The sequence below is a fragment of the Sinohyriopsis cumingii genome, chromosome 10 (genome assembly GCF_028554795.1).
Source record: "Sinohyriopsis cumingii isolate HCF-2022 chromosome 10, ASM2855479v2, whole genome shotgun sequence".
In the NCBI taxonomy this organism is placed as follows: domain Eukaryota; kingdom Metazoa; phylum Mollusca; class Bivalvia; order Unionida; family Unionidae; genus Sinohyriopsis; species Sinohyriopsis cumingii.
This window is the reverse complement of record NC_142970.1, coordinates 58,181,180-58,202,135: the sequence shown is the minus strand read 5'-3', so window position 1 is coordinate 58,202,135 and position 20,956 is coordinate 58,181,180. Positions and strand designations below refer to the sequence as shown.

Genomic DNA, 20,956 nt, shown 5'->3' with positions numbered 1-20,956 from the left:
AAAGATCCGGTTTATATTTAGTTCCCTTTGATATCTGAGTCTATATCAAGATTAAGGGTTGTATTAGGTTCCCCTTGATGTCAGTGTAAAATGTCAAGATTAGGTTTATATAAAGTTTATTTTGATGTCTGAGTCAGATATTAGGATTAAGATTATGTTAGGTTACCCTTGATGTTAAGAGTCAAATGTCAAGATTATGTTTATACACATGTATTAGGTTCCCCTTTATATCTGAGTCAAATGTCAAGATTGAGGTTTATATGAGGTTCCCTTTGATATCCAAATCAAATGTAAAAATTAAGGTTTATATTAGGTTCCCCTTGATGTCAGGGTCAAATGTTAAGATTAGGATTATATTAGGTTCCCCTTGATGTCTGAGTCAAATGTCAAGATTAGGTTTATTTTAGGTTTCCCCTGATGTCAACTGTCAAGATTAGGTTTATATTAGGTTCACATTGAGGTCAAGAGTCAGATATCAAGATTAGGTCCATATTAGGTTCCTCTTAATATCAAGAGTCAAATGTCAAGATTAGGTTTATATTAGGTTCCCCTTGATGTCAAGTCAAATGAGAAGATTAAGTTTATCTTAGATTCCCCTTGAGGTCAAGAGTCAGATTTCAAGATTAGGTTTATATTAGTTCCCCTTGATGTCACAGTCAAGCATCATGGTTAGGTTTGCATTGGATTCCCCTTGATGTCAGAGTCTAATGTAAAGATTAATGTTTATATTAGGTTCCCCTTGAGGTCAAGAGTCAGATATCAAGATTAGGTTTATAGTAGGTTCATCTTGATATCAAGAGTCAAATGTCAAGATTAGGTTTATAGTAGGTTCCCCTTGATGTCAAGAGTCAAATGTAAAGATTAATGTTTATATTAGGTTCCCCTTGAGGTCAAGAGTCAGATATCAAGATCAGGTTTATATTAAGTTCCCCTTGATGTCTGAGTCAAATGTCAAGATTAGGTTTATATTAGGTTCCTCTTTATTTCAGAATCAAATGTCAAGTTTATCATATTAGATTCCCAGGAGTGAGATGTCTATATTAAGTTTATACTTTTAGAGTCTTTTCTTGAGGAGCTATAGCTAACAAAAGTAGGCCAGGGTAAAATTTATTGTGTGACTCAGTTTATAGCTGATAAAAGTATGTCAGGGTCAAGTCTCTTGTGTGACTTAGTTTATAGCTGACAAAAATGTCAGGGTCAAGTCTCTTGTGTGACTTAGTTTATAGCTGACAAAGGTAGGTCAGGTCTTTTCTTGTGTGCCTCATTTTATAGCTAAGAAAAGTTGGTCAGGGTCAGGTCTTTTCTTGTGTAACTATTTTTAGTAAAGTTAGGTCAGGGTCAAGTCTTGTGTAACTACCTTTTTATTTACATTACTAATTTACATTTAATGATTCTTGCTGCTTCTAGGTGAGGATGAATTTGTGTGCTGAAAGGAATAATTCAATTTGCTTTTCTGCGACAAATTTTGGTATTTGATCCCAATGATGACCTCATATCCTAGAAGATATGCTTGGTTGGTAGTGTACAGAAAAACCACTTTCACTTGAGGAAAATAAAGAGGTTTTATTTACCTAAACATAGATGCTTTCAGAAGGGGAAGTTCTAAATGCTACCAGGTAATGTGCAATTCCATGATAATGTAGCGGTTTAAGTATCGGCAGGTAGGATTTGCCAGTTTACCCGCTCACAATCAAGCAATATTTAAATTTAGGTCCCACAAAAGCTGTGAAAAACTAAACAAAAGCCATATAAGCAACAAATTATCTGCTAATTTAACTTTCACACCAGTTCAACAGTGCTTTTTGTATTGTCCTCAGTAGGTAAAAGAGTGTCCTTTCAATGAAAAAGTATCAATGTTGTGAGGGAACATTTTTTAGAATGAGTTCTGGTCTTGAATATTAATTTGATATTTTGATACAGAATGTTTTTTGCAAACCAGCATGACTCTGGAACCATTCCACATATTCAGATGCCAATTTGGTATGAACCTTTGTATCATTACCATGCATGTACCTTGTATGGGATTGACTTGTCTTCACCGTTTTGGACGCGTTATGGGTTTTGTTGACTAGGTTTATTTATAGATAATGAGGCTGTTATCAAAGTACAGTAATTAAGGAAACCGATTCAACAACCCACCTTGTTATTTTAGAGTGAGCCAACATGAAGACATATTAAGAATATGATACAAACAGGGATATGACTACACTATTTCACTATTACATCATGGGAGCAGACATACATGGACATAATGGGATAAATCCTATTGTGTCACACAACATGTATTGCATGTTCTCACACCCACAAGCAGTCTGTGGCATACAAGTGACATGGATCTCCACAGCAGTTCTAGGAACACTGAAAAAGTCGAAACTAAAAATTCGTCATCAGATACAGGTTTTCTCGAGGTATATGCTTCATCCGCAGTCCATATACTTATATATGCAACCCATTAGACATCAACAACGAAAGGCATGTCCTGGCTCTGACAACATCACCAATCAGCCTTAATTGGTGGAGTTTTAGCTTGCGAGCACTTAGTTGTCATTACAAGATGAGGGTAGCAACATAACATTTCCTTACATCAGAACACAAACAAACACTCCCTCCCATCAGCCTTCAACTTGATTGATAAATCCTCCAGCAAGCAACGATGGAAATACATGGTTATGGAGGGTTATAAATCGTATTGGGAAGTGGCTAAACTAAACAAGCGGTCACTCCGAGTCCTCCGCATCCAAGATAATCCTTTGCTGCAGGGACATCCCTATGAACAGCCACCTCCAACAACCTGAGAGCAATAGCAAAATCACTCATTAAAGTGAGGGTTCTATCACACTCGTACACTCTGCAGTTCAACAGATACACGTTCAATCAGCACTTTGTAGAGGATATCTGCCCCTATACCACCCCACCCACAGTTATAAAGGAGGATCAGAAATTTGAAACCACTTTGTTTTTACATGCCTTCCCTACAGTACCAAAACTGCTAAACATCTGAAGTCTTGTAGGGCAGGTGAAACTGATAAGTGAACAATGACGGTGAACTTATGTTGCTCTGCGTGATAGACTGAAGTTTCCCAACTGTAAAGACCGTCTTTAATTTGATCAAATCCAAGAAAGTGAATTAACATTAACAGTGTACATATTTCTAAGTAATAACACAGTCACCCTCCAGTACTGCAACCTCTCCACGTTATGACTAGAAATAGATCAACACATGTGTGGGTAAATACAAAAGAACTTTATGACTTGTTGCAAACACATGTAAATGACTTTATATATATATATATATATATATATATATATATATATATATATATATATATAGAGAGAGAGAGAGAGAGAGAGAGAGAGAGAGAGAGAGAGAGAGAGAGAGAGAGAGTATTATCCACAATACAAAAATCTGGGGTGCTCCAATAGAATACCAGAATGAATTACAATCAACAATGACACAACAACCGTAACTCAGGAACCATTGAACCATATTATGACGCATTTCGCAGAGCATATAGTTGTCTTCGCCTAGTTGTGCTATTTTACGGGCGATGCTTTTCTTATCTACTCTATTATGGACATAGTTATGGCCCTTGTCAATTAATTTGGAATCTTTACATGGCATGCTGCTCGTACAACCGAGAACTGCTTCGGTGGCTTAGTGGTTAAGGCGTTCGCCTCGGATGCTTGAAGTTGTTGGTTCAAACCCTGGCCAAGTCATGCCAAAGACTAATGAAAATGGTACTTACAGCTTCCTCTCTATGCGCTCAGCATCTTTACAGATTTTTGTATTAGAGCCTGAAAGCCTTGCATGATCATAGATTAGGTAGTCACTGCACTTTCAGAAAAATGATTTGGCTTATACTATGTGTAGCATTCAAACAGTACCGTACTCAGTCACATTGTATAAATTTATACATGACTGATGGCTTCTCAGTCACATTGTGTGTTCTTATGTATATTTCATTTAATTATATCTGATTTAATATCTATTTCTTTCAGTTTAATTGTTTGTCAGTTTTTTATTTTTTTTATTTTCATTACATGATATTGTAATGTAAATTTATTCACTAGAGATGATACTTTTTCAGAAAATAGTTTGATCTTGACTGTTAGTTGATAATCAAGTGTTGATCTAAATCCTGACCTTGTTTCAGAATTTGTAGCAATCTTCGTAAACAAGTTCTATTTTATTTTAAAATGATTGGTTGTTTTCAAGGTCATGATGGGAATTTTTCTTCAAGATGCAAACAATTTTTTATATATTTTATTTACAATGATTGGTTTTCGTCAGGGTCACACTGGGTAAACGTTATCTGTAACAAGTACTTACTTCTATAACAATCCAGAAGATGATCATGTGATCCCATGTTTACGTTTAGAATACGATTTAACCCATGTTTTGGAGAATTAATATCAGTAGAAGCTGAGCTGTTAAACTGTTAGTTGTATGTTGTGCTGTTTTGAGTTATTTCAAATTACTTCGTTTGGAGTTATTTCAAATTACTTGGATTATTTTTCTGAAAAATACATGTTTTCATGTAATATTGTGGAACAAGGACAGTTATTTTATTAAAAAAATTATTCGGTTATCAGAAACCGGAGTGATAATTTTTATTTCTACAAGGAACTGTAGACTTCAACACTATAGATTCCAACATGCGTCATCGTCTTTCATCTTTGATTCTTCGTCGCGATTCGAACGTGAAATCAGTGGAACATTGTTATTAGGACTTCAACAATTTTATTCTTGGATAATTCTCGGATTATTTTTGGTTTTGATTCTATAAAACCGTAAGTTCATACTTTTTCATTTTTACAGAATTTTTCCAGGGAAATAAATTATTGTATTTTTCAAAGCTTGTTGTTTTCCCTCTTTCTTGTGTTACTGTTTATTCGAGCCTAAACAAGTGACATAAGAGTTTAAATTCATACAGTACTGTTGGCTACACAGTCAAATTGTGCAAATTTTTATACAGTAATGTTGGCTACTCAGTCATATTGTGTAAATTCATACAGTACTGTTGGCTACACAGACACATTGTGTAAATTCTTACAGTACTGTTAGCTACACAGTCACTTTGATATTTACAGTATGGAGAAAGAAGATAAAACAGCTAAAGCTGCCTTATACTCAAGTGCTTCTGATGAATTGAAGATCCAATGTAGGAGTTTTCAGAGTTGCATTAACCCATATATTAAATATATTTGGTAAAGTATGTACAAAATGAAAAATCCACAAGCAAGTATGGAAATACCCAATTCATCATTGGAGAGTAACATTATGTATATCGAACAAACCGAAAAGGTAAGGTGGCATTTAATCTTCCCCAGGCAGTATATATATATATATATATATATATATATATATATATATATATATATATATATATATATATATATATTGTACGCTGTGTTATTTTTATACCAACGCAGTTACACCACTCCCACTCCTGTAGCGTATCGGTTAGAGTGTCTGCCTCGGGTGCTGGAGGTCGCGGATTCGAACCCCGGCCGAATCATGCCAAAGACATATAAAAATGGTACTAACAGCTAACAGCTGCCTCACTCGGTGCGCAGCATTAAGAGCTTAGTGTTAGGACTGGTCGACCTGGTGTCAGGATAATGTGACTGGGTGGGACATCATGCTACATGTCTACGGCATGATACCCCAGTGCTAGACATGACTATAAGGTGCCACACTTCAGACATCGTAGTGACATGACTTAAAACTACGTCAAAATCCAAATAACATACTCAAACACACGCCCAAAAAAACACACGAACGCAGTTAAAACTGACTTCAGGAAACTTTTTTTTTGACGGAACGAATGAACTCAGCACATATCTACCGCTACAAAATGTTATTCTTTACTGCCCTACCTGAAAATCTGACGACGACTGCTTAAGGGTCATGTTCTGGTGACTTTTGAATAACCACCTGAAATGCAGCTTTCAAAAATGTGAAAGCGAATCAAATCATTGGTACACATTCATGCTCTTCATCCACACTGCAATGTCCCCATTGGTTAATAAAATTAGCGATTTAAGGGGACATGACCAAAAAGCGGTTCCTGTCAGGTCCTTGTATATAACTGTGGAGATCTCATTTTAATCTGATTGCCTTTACATGTTGCTGCTAATAACGATCTTCTCTGCAAATCGATAAGTAGGTTTCTTTATTTATTGAACTTCTATTTTCATTCATATTGATTAAATAAATATAAGACACACGTATGATTTCAACATGAAAGATGAAAGATGGTTTAAATGAAGAAAGTAGAGCACTGCATAGCCTGGTTAGTTACCTAACGTACAGCCATTTTACTAAACAGCCTGTGTTACGAGTCTATGCTCTTAAAAAAGTAACAGAAAGAGTGAAGACAACAAGCTTTGTATAATTTAACAAATAATTTATTTCCCTAGAATACAAAGCTAAAAATGTAAAAAAGAACTTACGGTTTTACGAATTAAATCCAAACATAATCCAAGAGTTATAAACACCAGTATTATCAATGAAATGTTCTAAGTGAATCTCAGTTCAAATCCCGATGAAAGTCAAGATGGAAGACGATAGCGTCTCTGTTGTGGTCAGCAAAGTACTGACGTGTCAACAGTCTCTTGTTGAATCACAGAAATATTATTCCAGTTTCGAATTCAGTTTAAATTCCTGTAAATGTCTTTATCCAAGAATCTTATCAGGGCACGTTTGTATTTCCAGGGAAAATAATCATTTGAATTCAATAACTTGAAGAAAAATAAAATTCAGCCCAAACTGGTCACAACATAAAACAACTTAACGTGTCAGATGTTAAAGCAGGATTTTACATGTTAAATGTTTCAAGCCCGACTGGCAATCCTTCATCATAACATCAGTTATAAGACTAACTAAAACGCAACACAGATTCTTGGATGGGGGTCAAGAGTTTATCTTTCTGGAAAAAAAAGAAGTTTGTTACATGATAAACATCACGTAGTCCAGGTATCACCTTGATTCAACTTAATGATTCTTACTCTGAGACAGATAAAAAATAAAAATAAAAATAAGTTATTTACCAAAACTGTCACTGATTTTGGAACAAGGTCAGAAACTAGATACAATTTTTCTATTCTGGACAATGTCAAATCCAGCAAACAATGTTACATTAAAATAGCATGTAACGGAATAATTTTTTTTTAAACTAATAGACACACAATTAAATTAAATATACATAACACCTGTATATTGAAACGAATGGGAATAAAAACAAAGCAAAATGACGAACGAACAATAGGTAATTCAAACATTTAAATGTATTTACAGTTGATCTGAGTCATTATTATTGTAACAACCAAAGGGGTTTCGTGTTTTATTTGTTTGTCCTGTCTATATTTTGTAATTGCCTTTGAAAAATACTCATTAAGAGTCGAAAGTGCTCAGGCTGGTTAAATACTAGTTTTGCACTCTTCGTTGTCAGTTTATTGCACACACACACACACACACACACACACACACACACATATACACATAATTCCTCTTACCTGTCCTTAAACTGATAATACCGTAAGCTTAACTTTTAACATTTCTGACTAAAATATTAATAGCTATTCCTTTCTTATTTACTTATAAGTATTTCTGCCTGTATTTATCTATGTATATTTATTTTAATTATGCTATCTTGCCATCTCAGTTAAGTTCGTAAATAAGTTTGGGTTTTTCGGGCATCTATAAAGAAAATATTACATCACATCTACAGAATATGCACACCAAAAGACACACAAATTGATATTTAATTTTCATTTTTTAAGAATCGAATGAAATTGTCTCTGAAATTGCAAAACCTATTTTTTTAAGAAATAGATGAAATTGTCTGGGAAATTGTAAAAACAGTCTACAGTGTACATTATTAGCAATAACCTTTTATTACAGATAAAAATTCATTTTTATGATAATCAAAGTGGAAAAAATATATCGCTGAAATAATATAATTAAATTGGTACCAAACAATAAATACTAATGCAAATGAGATCCACGTTTTTATACTGCCCCCTAATCGAGCCTCTAGTAGTTCAAGAGGTATACTTATACTGCCCCCTAATCGAGCCTCTAGTAGTTCAAGAGGTATAATTATCGGTAGCTAGAATTGGGTTACAACACGCATTTGCCTGTGTCTTAATGAACATTTTGAAATGTTTATTAAATGCTGGTAAACAAACCAATCCCCAACCCCCCCTCCCCCCGAAAAAATCATTTGAACGTTTTCTTGCAAGGTTAGTAAATTGGTTGTAAGCACATGAGTCTGACTTTTATCAACGAAAGAAACAAAATATATTTGCTATACTTAAATGTGTGACAACACGAAATAACCTTTTCTATAGTATAATTTATATTTTTAGTACATATAAGGTTATTTGATGTTGTCGCAAATTTGAGTAGTCGTTTTTTATTTATTTATTATATTTTTTATTTTTTTTTATTTTTGGTAATAAAATGTCAGACTCGTTTGGGATATTAAACTAGCAGCGGTCTTCAACTTGGTATTTATTATTTTGATATTTATGATACATCTGTATGCACCGTAGTGAAATATTTTTATGTTTTGCAATGCTGGGGAATATGTATGTGGTCCTTTGTTGTACAATTAAATGAGCGCATTGAAAGAAAGAATATTGGTAGGGGAGACAACACATTGCCAGTCTCAAGACGCACAGTTGTAAAGTCTTAATTATATACAACATTAAATGAAAAGCCGTATATATAAAACAATTTGGCATGCTTTTTGTATATTAATAATTGTATCGTTGAAGTAGTTTTAAGTTCTTGTTCTTATTTCACACCCACACACCCCCACCCCCACACACACGATGCATAATGAGCATTCTTTCAACACAAAACAATACCCCACGTAACTTTTTGTCAGCAAGCCGATTCTCATCAGGCAAGTCAGTGCTGTTTTTAGCGGGGTATTTGCGAGTGGCATATTTAAATTTAAATTTATGAGGCAAAATACAAACCTGAATATGTGCGGGTATAAGATGAGATCTCAGTGTTGGTCTGTGTATCATCTCACACCAAATCAGTCAGTTGCAGACATGTCTTTTGGAAAGCGATATCTTGATGTTAAACTGAGATCATACAAATTATTCCTGACCTGTGTTCTGTCCCGGAACACACGTTGACGTCGCAAGCTTCGTCCGATATTTTTATTTTGATTCAGTCCGAAGACGATAAAAGCGGCCATTTATTTCTTGCGCAAAAGATATGCCAGCTAGGTGCCTGCCTTAAGTTACGCGAGTATTTACGTTAATGCGTAGTTTACAGAACTTTAGTGAAACGGGTAGATTCTGCTTAAGCAGGGTCGTTTGCGTAACTTACGCCAGACGTACGTTACGCACAGCTTACGCACTTTAGTCTTTGAGATATGGTGACCTTGACAGCGTTGGCCCTAAAATAATCAGATTTATTTTTCATTCGACGTGCTAGTCAACATACGCACTATAGAATTAAAGTTATTGTAACTGCACGATCAGTTGGCTTCTTCCTTGCCTGAGGTGCACATCATGCACAAAGTTGACGTAAGGTACGTGGTCTAGAACTAAAACTTGCATGAACTGACCTTACAGGATGTGACAAGTTCAGCTTTATGGCACGCAGCTGTCTCCTATAAACCGCAAAGCTCTTCTGGTATTTTCTTTCAGCACGTGCTGGAACATTTACCTTGACCTTCGGTTCAGTTGTCTTTGGATCACCTCTAAACTGAACGCATAACAATATTTTCTCCACAAATATGGTACAAATGTTTTCTTGAGCTGCTGTACACATATGAATCTATATTCCTCACTTTTAGTTATGGTGTAATGGATAGGGATGAAATGTACTGCAGGTCTCAAAAACGGTTTCATAGATTTATGCGTTCCCTGGAGCAAGGGGGAAGTTCCAGGTCTTTTCCGAATTCTTTTGGCACTTATTAAATCGGGCATTCACGTTAATCTTTTACTACTGTAGTTGCTATTTATAGGTAAAATTACAACATTAACGTTTAATTTATATTTGACAGCTGCAAAGTAGTATCGCGTTTTTAATTTGGACTCTGATCCGGCTCCTTCTTGTTATTACTTTGGAGCACTTACGTACCGCTGTTGGCTACCAGCATCGACAAAGCAACAAATTATCATCAATTAGCACAAAAATACATCGGTTTTATTCCGTGTGACATCGTGAGACGGTGAACAAGATGGGAAATACGTGATTTTGTAAGACATTTTTTAATCTGTGTGAGATTGTAAAACAACAAGCTGCAACAAATCTAATTATATCAGAGACGTTTCGTATGCAGTATCTGGTTCTCAACAACACTCATCTGAGATTTATTTATGAGATCGTTAGAGTGCACTTGACATACTTTGCGTATGTTCGGAGAAAACATCATTTTTGTTCATTCCTTCTTTTCCATCGAGTTACGCCTTTTCTGTTCGAGTCACAGAAGCTCTTCGTTTTTTGACCCATCGTTCAACAAATGGAGTACACATGTTCACCAGGAACGAAAGAAGAAGAAAACTGCCCACAAGATGGAAAGAGGAGATATAGCTTCCGGATGTGTCACGTAAAGACCCTGGAAAGGAAAACATTATCTCCTAAATGCAAGTCGGTACAATCCAGTAGAGACGTTTGGACTGTATTAACGCAAGCTATATATATATATATATATATATATATATATATATACTAGTATGAAATTGATCATCTACATGTGATTCTAAATAGTAACAAAGACTACACACTTCGTTCTTCTTAATATACCGTGGATTCTGCCAGATATATTGAAAAAGCAACTTCTAATTTTAAAAAATTAAAAATATTTTTCCTCGCCTTTTCATGTTTTTGACATGTAGACATTTTCATTGCTCCCATGTATTGAATAATAAATTTATGTTTATTCTCGAGATGTGGAATATTTGTTTGCTTACGATGTAGTAATAAACGATTCTTTCGATTTAGATATAAATTATCTCTTAATTATATGTAAACTAATCTCTCGATTTCGTCCATTTGATAAGCTAAGTTGGCACAAAGAAAAGTATACCCTTCTCTTTAACAAATGTTGACGATAAGAGAACTAAAGTTTGGCTTATTACTTTGATTGAATTCTGAAAGGTTTTGAGTGATATGTTACTAGTAATCTAGATTTTGGTCTGATCTCTCCATTATTAATTAATCTGGTAATTTATTGTCTTCTAACATTGTAGATAGTTTCAAAGTTGACAGATTAGAGCTCTTCGGGAAATCGATGACAATTTCAGGTATAGAGGGCCTCCTAGATTCTCTTTGCAGACCTTCATCCAAAAATATATATATATATATATATATATATATATATATATATATATATATATATATATATATATATATATATATATATATATATATATTGGTTACCTGTTTATCATAATATTTTATTCAGGCGCATGTAATACTAAGTGGTCTTCCAGTCAAGGTTAAGGTCAATTACGTCCGAAAGGTTCTCGATACTTCTGTCTGACAGAAAAAGCACACTTTAAGCTAGCACCCGATCCATTGATAGTCTACTTACCTAATGCTGTGAATAGGACGGAAATAGATACTCCGTGTATTAAGTTTGTGAACCCCAGACAACTGCCCAGCTTTTCCATCCCCAGATAATCCACTAGATTCACTGCAAACAGAGCGAAGTACATCCCACCAACTACACCATGTATACACACGCAAACAACAAAGGACGGGAACGTGGTGAATAAGGCTATGCAATTAGCTAGGATACCATCTATCAGCGATGCTATAGCAATCAGAGTTGATCTCCTAATGAACTTTAAGTCAGAGATGAAACCAGTTATAATTAGGCAAAAGAGGTCAACGATATTCATAACAGAATAAAGTAAACCTATCTGTGTCTCATCAAGACCAATTTCTCTTGCTCGTGGAGCAAAGAAAACTGACATAAAAACCAGACCACTACACGTAAGAGATGCCTGGAACAACAATATCCAGAACAAAGGATTTTTCATTAACTCCAAATCAAAAATTGTTCGTAAAGATCGTACTATTGCTGATGCACTGCAACCCGTTGTTCTGTTTAATTCTTTTTTATTCGTTTCATACTCTTTAACTTCTTTTAGGCTATTTTCTGCCCAAATCGAAACGTTCAAATTTTCAGCACTTGCCAAGCGCGCGACATCCGACTGGGATATTGACCCAATAACTCCGGAGATTGAGCCTGTCAAGCTTGATTCAGTAATGGTTCTCACTCTTGTTCCATGCAGGGACCGTGCGCTGTGTTTTATATCTACATTAGGTGGTAACGTATCCTTCTTGTCAACTTTCAGTGGAAAATTTTCATCACTGAGTGGGTCTATTGTTCCGTCTGCAATCTCAAGTTGCCGTTGCAATATTGGACTTTTACTACAGTTGCTCTGCGAACCATTTACGTTTCTACCATTGTTGTGACCAAGTTTTTGCACGCCTTTCAAAGCACGTTCAGAGTCGGAAACAGTTAATTTAAAATTACTGGTTAAAGGTTTTAACTCTTCTGATTTCATTGTTGATTTTCTTTTGTAAAATTCCAAAGGTCGAAAAAGTGCGGCTGCAACGCAACAGTGAAGAACAATTCCAGAAACTATCAGGAATGTACCAGAGTACCCGTAGTATTCAAACATGGCAGTGACAACTGGAGCCAACATAAGACCTCCCATACTTGTTCCGCTGACTGATATGCTATTGGCAAGGCCACGCCTCTTCTTGAAATACTGGCTTAAAATGACAACTGTCGGTAAATGGATAAAGGAATAAGCCACACCTGAAATGTAATGTAAAATCAATCAATCAGTGAACTAACGCAATAGACAAATATTTTCATCTTTGTCTAACGTGTCATAATCGTGCTGTAAATTTAAATGTACGACTGTGTTTTTCATAATAATCATAAATAAGTTATAAATACATGTACCGGCACAAGTGTCACACTCACAATGGCAAATTGTCTGTACAATTGTCGCAGACTAAATCACACTTTTTCTTCTTTTTATAAATAGCTGCCATTGTTCTTGTACTATTATCAGGAATGCAGTGGTTTTAAAATTCGAGTACGTGTTCATTATACTACAAAAAATACTAAAAACGGGAGTGAGTGACGGTTGATGAATTTTCGCAGATGTCCTTTTTATATTTTTCGGAACCTTTTGTGTGAAGTGAACTTTTCAACATTGCATGTAGAATGGTATATGAGCTCAACTCTTGAATGTAATGAGACCAGAACAAGAGCCTATTAAAGCATTCACGCAGGTAATGTGATTATATTGAAACATTTTTTTTAAAAAAGCAATAAAAAAATTAAATTATGCTTTTGATCAAACCATGTCCATATTTATTTTTTACTCGATAAAATCACTCCGCTCGGTTTGCACGTACAGGATAACTCAAAGTTCACACATGGATATGCAAAACAAATAATAAGACAACTGTGAGTGAATATTGTCAATGCCTCCAAAAAAGAACACATCAAGGTCGAACGAATAAAATTTGGAAAATGAATGTAGCAATAAAAGCCAATTCCAAGATAGTAGTCAAACATCAATCCGGCAATTCGTCAGAACTAAGATGCAACCCAGAACATCAGAGATAAAAATAGAAGAGAAAGAGAAACATAGAACGGCAACCATACAGGCAAAATTGAATTCCTCCATGAAATTCATGGGCAAGGTGGAGTCTAAGTCTGAAAAAAAAAACCTTGATCAAACAAGCATTTGAAACTATCTCTGAAAGAAGTAACAGAGGAACTTCAACAGTGTTTTTCAATTAATCAGATTAGCGAAGACGTTAAAAAATTATGATGCGAACTATTCGACGTGCAAGTTGAACAAGATAAGATGAAGAAATGAACGGAAACCATGGAGAAGATAAATGATGAGAACAATTGGAGAAAATAGTGGAAATAAAATTGAAATAAGTTTTGACAAATAACGTGGATGATGTAAAGCAAAGCTCTAGAGTTAATAGTCTTTGGATTTACGCAATCGAAACAAAGACGACACTCTTAAAGAAAGGGCAGCAAAACATTAAAGTTATTCAGAAAAAAAGCTGGCGTTAACTTCCGAGTGAAGATATACGCATCATCCACAGAGTTGATATATTTGATTCAGATATAACCCTTATTTGCAAATTCATCAGGAGATTAGTGAAGATGGAGGTGCTGACTAAAATGAATAAACCGAAAAGTTCATCATGTCATAACAGAAACCAAAAATTCACCGTATGTGATGAAAGAAACTGAAAAGTTCACTGTATATTATGACAAAAAATAAATTAGTCACCGTATGTGATGAAAGAAAACAAAACGTTCACTGTATATCATGAAAGAAACTGAAACGTTCACCGTATGTCATGAAAGAAACTGAAAAGTTCACCGCATGTAATGAAAGAAACCAAAAAGTTCACCGCATGTCATGAAAGATACTAAAACCATCACCACATGTCATGAAAGAAACTGAAAAGTTCAAGGATATAACCATGGAAACCACATATTTACACTGATATATATATATATATATATATATATATATATATATATATATATATATATATATATATATATATATATATATATATCTGCGTGTGTGTGTGTGTGCATGGACCAAATAGAGACGGTCCAGAATATAACCCTGAGATGCAGAAAAGATATGCATTTAAAAATGATTATGTGATAATTGGTGGATATTTCAAACTTGTGATGGATCCACATACAGACACTGTGTTATAATAATGTAAGTAATCCAACAGAATTATATTGGATATATGTACTATGTGTTATATTGGATACATGTGCTATGTATTATATTGGATATATGTACTATGTATAATATTGGATATATGTGCAATGTATTACATCGGATATATTTTCAGAATATAATTTAGTAAAGCAAGCTAGCATAGACATTTTCTGGTTTCGGAATGTTTTTTTAATTACTGAACATGTAAATGTTGAACCTGGAAAAAAAGATTGAGCATTCTCTTGTAAAAAGGAAATCGAAAGGAAAACATTCTTAAAATGCAATAATTCACTATTGAAACACAGAATATATTAGAAGAGTAGAAGAAGCTATCATAAAAGTTAAACATTAGTACGTATGTCCTGAACAATTACACATTAATATGTATGTCTTGAACAATTACACGTTAGTATGTCCTGAACAATTACACATTAGTATGTCCTGAACAATTACACATTAGTATGTCCTGAACAATTACACATTAGTATGTCCTGAACATTTACACATTAATATGTATGTCCTGAACAATTACACATTAGTATGTCCTGAACAATTACACATTAGTATGTATGTCCTGAACAATTACACATTAATATGTATGTCCTGAACAATAACACATTAGTATGTCCTGAACAATTACACATTAGTATGTATGTCCTGAACAATTACACATTAATATGTATGTCCTGAACAATTACACATTAGTATGTCCTGAACAAATACACATTAGTATGTATGTCCTGAACAATTACACATTAGTATGTCCTGAACAATTACACATTAATATGTATGTCCTGAACAATTACACATTAGTATGTCCTGAACAATTACACATTAGTATGTCTTGAACAATTACACATTAGTTTGTATGTCCTGAAAAAATACACATTAGTATGTCCTGAACAAGTAACATTAGTATGTCCTGAACAGTTACACATTAGTATGTCCTGAACAATTACACATTAGTATGTCCTGAACAATTACACATTAATATGTATGTCCTGAACAATTACACATTAGTATATCCTGAACAATTGCACATTAGTATGTCTTGAACAATTACACATTAGTATGTATGTCCTGAACAAATACACATTAGTATGTCCTGAACAAGTAACATTAGTATGTCCTGAACAAGTAACATTAGTATGTCCTGAACAAGTAACATTAGTATGTCCTGAACAAGTAACATTAGTATGTCCTGAACAATTACACATTAGTATGTCCTGAACAAGTAACATTAGTATGTCCTGAACAGTTACATACTTTTGAGACTATACCTTTATCTGATTTTAAAAGTGCAATGAACGATCAACTTTTCTCGGAAATGGTTTTATAAGAAATGTGATGAACAACAATTTCAAATATATGTTTTAACCACAAACGAAACAAAGCAAGGTCGACAGGAAAATCTACTAAATGCTGATATAAGCAATTCTGAAGACAGAAACAATGTCAGTGATGTTCCAGAATTGAAGAAAAAATGAAAGAGTTGGAAGATGTTAAGAAAAAAATGAATAGAGTGAGGTGAGAGAAAGGAACCGTTTATTTTTGCAGCTCACAAACGTGAGATTCTATAAATAAAATGATGCAACCGTTTGTTAATAGAATTGGTTTCTTAACAGCCAGTCATCAAGTAAGCTTGGATGAAGCAAAACTATATTTGATGACTTTATATAAAATGTATAAAATTCGTCATGTCGACCTTGACATGTTGTTATAATTCCCAGACGTCCATAGACTGAAAAATCCATAGAAACATTCCTTAAATGGCCCTATATACAGAAGCTGCAAATGTTTATTTTAAAAACGAATTCAAGGTTCTGATTGATTCACGGAAGAATTTTATAAATTAATGAACTAATTACGCCTTTTTACAAGTTTGTTTCGTATGGGGGAAAGGAAAGAAATCAAAAGAAATGTTGATGAAAAGGACTATCATGAAGGTGGACTAAATATGATTGCTACATCTAAGTTTGCAAACGCATTGAAAGAAGAATATTTTCTGATGAATGGAAAAGTTTGTTACATTTTTATGTATGAAATATTGATAATTACGTTTTATTCAGAACAGATCTCAATCCTCTTTTGTGGGGATGCCTTTGAAGCATATTTAGAGCTATATAGCTCATTACAATAGTCACAGCTGAAATGGTTTAGAAAAACACCAGTTTAATCCTAGTATTACAACAGATGGAAAATGTATACATCTGAAGGGATTCATCTCAAAGGAGTTGGTTGTTTTATGTATTTTACACACGAGGTAATCTCTCATATATATGGGGATTATCGTAGAATCAAGATTTTTATAAAACATGTTTTGCAATGGATAAAAAATACACGTGGTCATACAATTAATTTAGACAAACATAATTATTATATTTGAATTAAAGCGAAAAGCACAGGCTGATGATATAATTAATCTGATAAATCTATATATAACATAATATATTTATAATTGTAGATTTAATAAAAACAGACCAAGTTCTCCCCAGTTCAAAACCAATTTTGCTTTTAACTTCAATTTAGACAACTATAGCGCTTACCGAAACTGTACATGGGAAATTATGACAGTAGAAGGTCATTGTAGTTAATACAGTAATTAACCATGTCTTGATAAACATGTACATATATGGGTATGAATACATACATGTATGTGTGTATATATGCGTGATGTATATATGTAAATATGCTTATATGTATATAAGCAAATATAAAACAAAATGAAAACTCTGGCTTACCTGATAAAGCACCCTGGCCAATGATGACGTATTCTATGCGAGTGGACCTGGAGTTGATAAGGTATGCAACACTGTTCAGTAGTCCGCCAATAACAAGAGACACACGAGCACTGAGTCTAGCACTTCCAGCTAACATCACGATCAAGGCTAATAGAGATAATAAAAGGTTGTTTTTTCTTTGCCACTTCTATCTTTCTTTTTTATTTCTTTCTTTCTTTCTTCCTTTCTTTTTCTTTCTTTCTTTCTTTTTTTCTTTCTTTCTTTCTTTCTTTCTGTGGGGCCCCGAGTGGCCGAGTGTTCTAAAGCGCTCTCCCTTACGGATCACTGCCATCTCACTTCTCTCTGCGTGGGTTCGAGTCTAGGATTCAGTCAACGTGGGTATGAGAGAATGCTTGCCAGTAGCTTCTCGTGGGTCGGTGGTTCTTCCCGGGGTTTTCCCGGGTTCTTCCTGCACAATTAATACTGGCCGCCATGCATAGCCTATCGTGTGTTGAAATATGGCGTTAAACCCCACAAAAACAACAATCTTTCTTTCTTTATTTCTTTCTTTCTTTCTTTCTATGAGATTCGTGTCCTTTTGCACATACGGTCTAGAAAATTCATTCCCAACTGCAATTCAGTTTTCTTTCATGTAGCAGTTAACATAAAAAATCTTATGATTCAAAGAATATTTTAAAATTTTCATTCTATTTAGATTTAATTTTTTTTTCTTCTTTTTCTTTGCAGTGACAGTCTAGGAAATTCATTCCTGACTTCAATTTAATTTTCTTCATGTACCAAGCAGCATAAAATATCTTGGATTCAACTGGCCATCTGATTATATATTATTCTAGCTTCATATTCCACGTTCTACGTATGCTCATCTGTAAACAGATCTTGAGCAAATTTGAAAAAATCGTAAACCCGAGTTTTACAGCTGTTGACAATCTGTATTTAAAAGAATTCATTTTTTTTCCATTTTGATAGAGATTCATTCTTAGTAGATGTAGATCATACATAATATATTCATATAGTCGTTTTTGTACGTAACTATTGTCGCCATATTAATTGTTAATACCAGTTCTTTTTGCGAATACCAACGTAAGCTTCCATAAAGTTTTGATATGTGTAAGAACTTTTCAATAGTATTTGACCGCATTGATTGGATTTTCTTTACATATTATCATTTAAAACATTCCTCTTAAATCTGGAGATTAAAATATATACGAAAACAACAAATTACATAGAAAAGTTCATTTTTTTAAATACATGTCTTATATACTTACACATTAAACTGTAAACGCCATTTTGGACACTGGTTATAAGAGATGTTATGCCCGAGGAGGACTGAAACTGCTTCTGGTATTCGTTGAAGAAAATACCCTCCAGTCTCAGCATTCCCACGACCAAAACGCTATTTAGATAGGCCCCTGTTTAAAACAAAATCATTAGCAAGCCAACAAGACTGTTACTTGGTTGTGTTGCTTATTTAGGAAACGTAAAAAAACCCTACATGTTTTCAATCTCGTTAAACAGAAAGCATCTTTATTCGTCGATTAGTAAAATATAAGGCTTGGTTGTACAATTGTAAATATTTAACAATCTCTGGGGCATATAAAGCCATTGATGTCTTAAAACGAGGACAAAGTTAGATACGAATTTATTTAAATACAAGTACACAAAGCACGATCAAGTATGTATGCCGTAAAATTCGCAGCATTCATTGCAGAAAAGCGAATGTTTGTTGATATAATTTTGGTATGATTTGACATACTTTTCACTGGAGGTGGCATTGTATGATGTGGAGAAGTACTAGTTTCGCGTCTGAGTCCGATGTCTTCCTTCTGTGTGAGATATTGGTCTTAAATACAGATTTAAGTGTTAGATACAGCTAACCTTTAATCTAGTGTCTTTCAAATCATTCCAAAAATGACAAATTTTAAAGGAAACGAAATCAATATTTTCTGACTTACTTCAGCGCATTTTTGCTATAATTTTTATCTGGTTTAATAGTCTAGCTTGGACGGCATATCATCGCAAACTGAACCGTTTTATGTAAAATAATTTATTTACACCAGGTCTTGGACGGATAGCACTACCCTGGCAGTCAAGAACAAGACAGGGAAACGTTCCGAAAGGTTCATTCACATGTGGGAAATGTCAAGTAAATGCACATCACCAAATGTACAATCTGACCTCTACCCAGAAAATGACCTCTACTCACAATCAGACCTGTAGACACGTCAAAAAAGGTATTTTTTACCAGCAAGAATCATCCAGGCCCAACCTCTGTCTATGGGAAGGTCGATGTCGTCCGCTTCCTTATCCAAATCTTTCTCACCAGTTTCATTATCCTGGTCATCTTCGCTCGGTTTGGTGTAGTCGTTTGTTTGGTTACTTGCACATTTTTCAGACATTTTGTTATTTTCTGCAATTAGACCTTTATTATGATAATCGTAGTGCTGAAGTGAACATTAAACAAATTACCCTTTGGGCAGAATTGAGAAAGCTATTCTAAATTTTCAACAATGACGTTACTGTTAGAAGAATAAAGATACGTATTATTACGAATGAAATTTTACATAGGATATTCCAAATTGTCGCACAATTATTTATTTATTTATTTATTTATTTATTTATTTATTTATTTATACTTGTTATTGGAGAAGGGGGCTCCAGTCTGTTCTTCTGACTGGTTAGCGCCTGTATTGACATTGTTGCTGATTCGGTGTTTTACGACACATGAACACAAGTAGGTTATTCAGTGCATCCTGCAATTGTATGTATGTATGTATGTATGTATGTATGTATGTATGTGTGTATGTGTGTGTGTGTGTATGGATGTATGTATGTATGTATGTATGTATGTATGTATGTATGTATGTAAATAACATGTACATAAGGTGTAAGTAGATTTGTATGATCATTGAGACAAGCAAGTATGTATTTTGGCACGTTGACAGCTACAAAGGTTTAGGTGAAGAAAGTGGCAGTAAAGCAAATAATCGGGTTTTCTGGTATTTGAAAATTTGAATACATATATTCGTGCATTAATAATTGATTGTGTTTAATCGTATGTTATGCAGCAGTGTGTGTGTGTGTGTGTGTGTGTGTGTGTGTGTGTGTGTGTATTTACGTACCGATTCCTCCAGTCACTGCACTCTCGTCATATTGTTAAACAAGGGACATGTGTCCGGTTAATTTAAAGTCCGCAATAAATATATTAAAAAAACTAACAGAACTGTAAACTTAAAATTATTTTATGAACTGCGCTCACTCTGCCTAGGTCAACGTAACGTTGTATAAGTGTTATTATTGGGGACATAACATTGCTCTTATCTTCGGAAAACCAGATATAACCGTAATAAATGATAACAGATTTACTATTCATTAGTTACCGTCCGTAATATACCAATGCATTGATTTAAAGTAGAGAAGATTTTAACCTCAATAGGTCCAAT

General features: G+C 34.2%; 1 protein-coding gene across 1 annotated transcript; it reads right to left on the bottom strand.

The window, feature by feature from the left end:
• Nucleotides 1-10,291: 10,291 nt before the first annotated feature.
• LOC149790202 (monocarboxylate transporter 12-like) lies at nt 10,292-20,754 on the bottom strand. Its single transcript, XM_089973421.1, has 6 exons — nt 20,636-20,754; nt 19,759-19,923; nt 18,782-18,925; nt 17,517-17,663; nt 11,568-12,806; nt 10,292-10,589 (listed from the first exon to the last, which is right to left on the bottom strand). The coding sequence occupies exons 2-6, from the start codon at nt 19,910-19,912 to the stop codon at nt 10,435-10,437; spliced, it is 1,839 nt and encodes a 612-aa protein (XP_089829547.1). The 5' UTR covers nt 19,913-19,923; nt 20,636-20,754; the 3' UTR covers nt 10,292-10,434.
• Between the last annotated feature and the right edge of the window lie 202 nt (nt 20,755-20,956).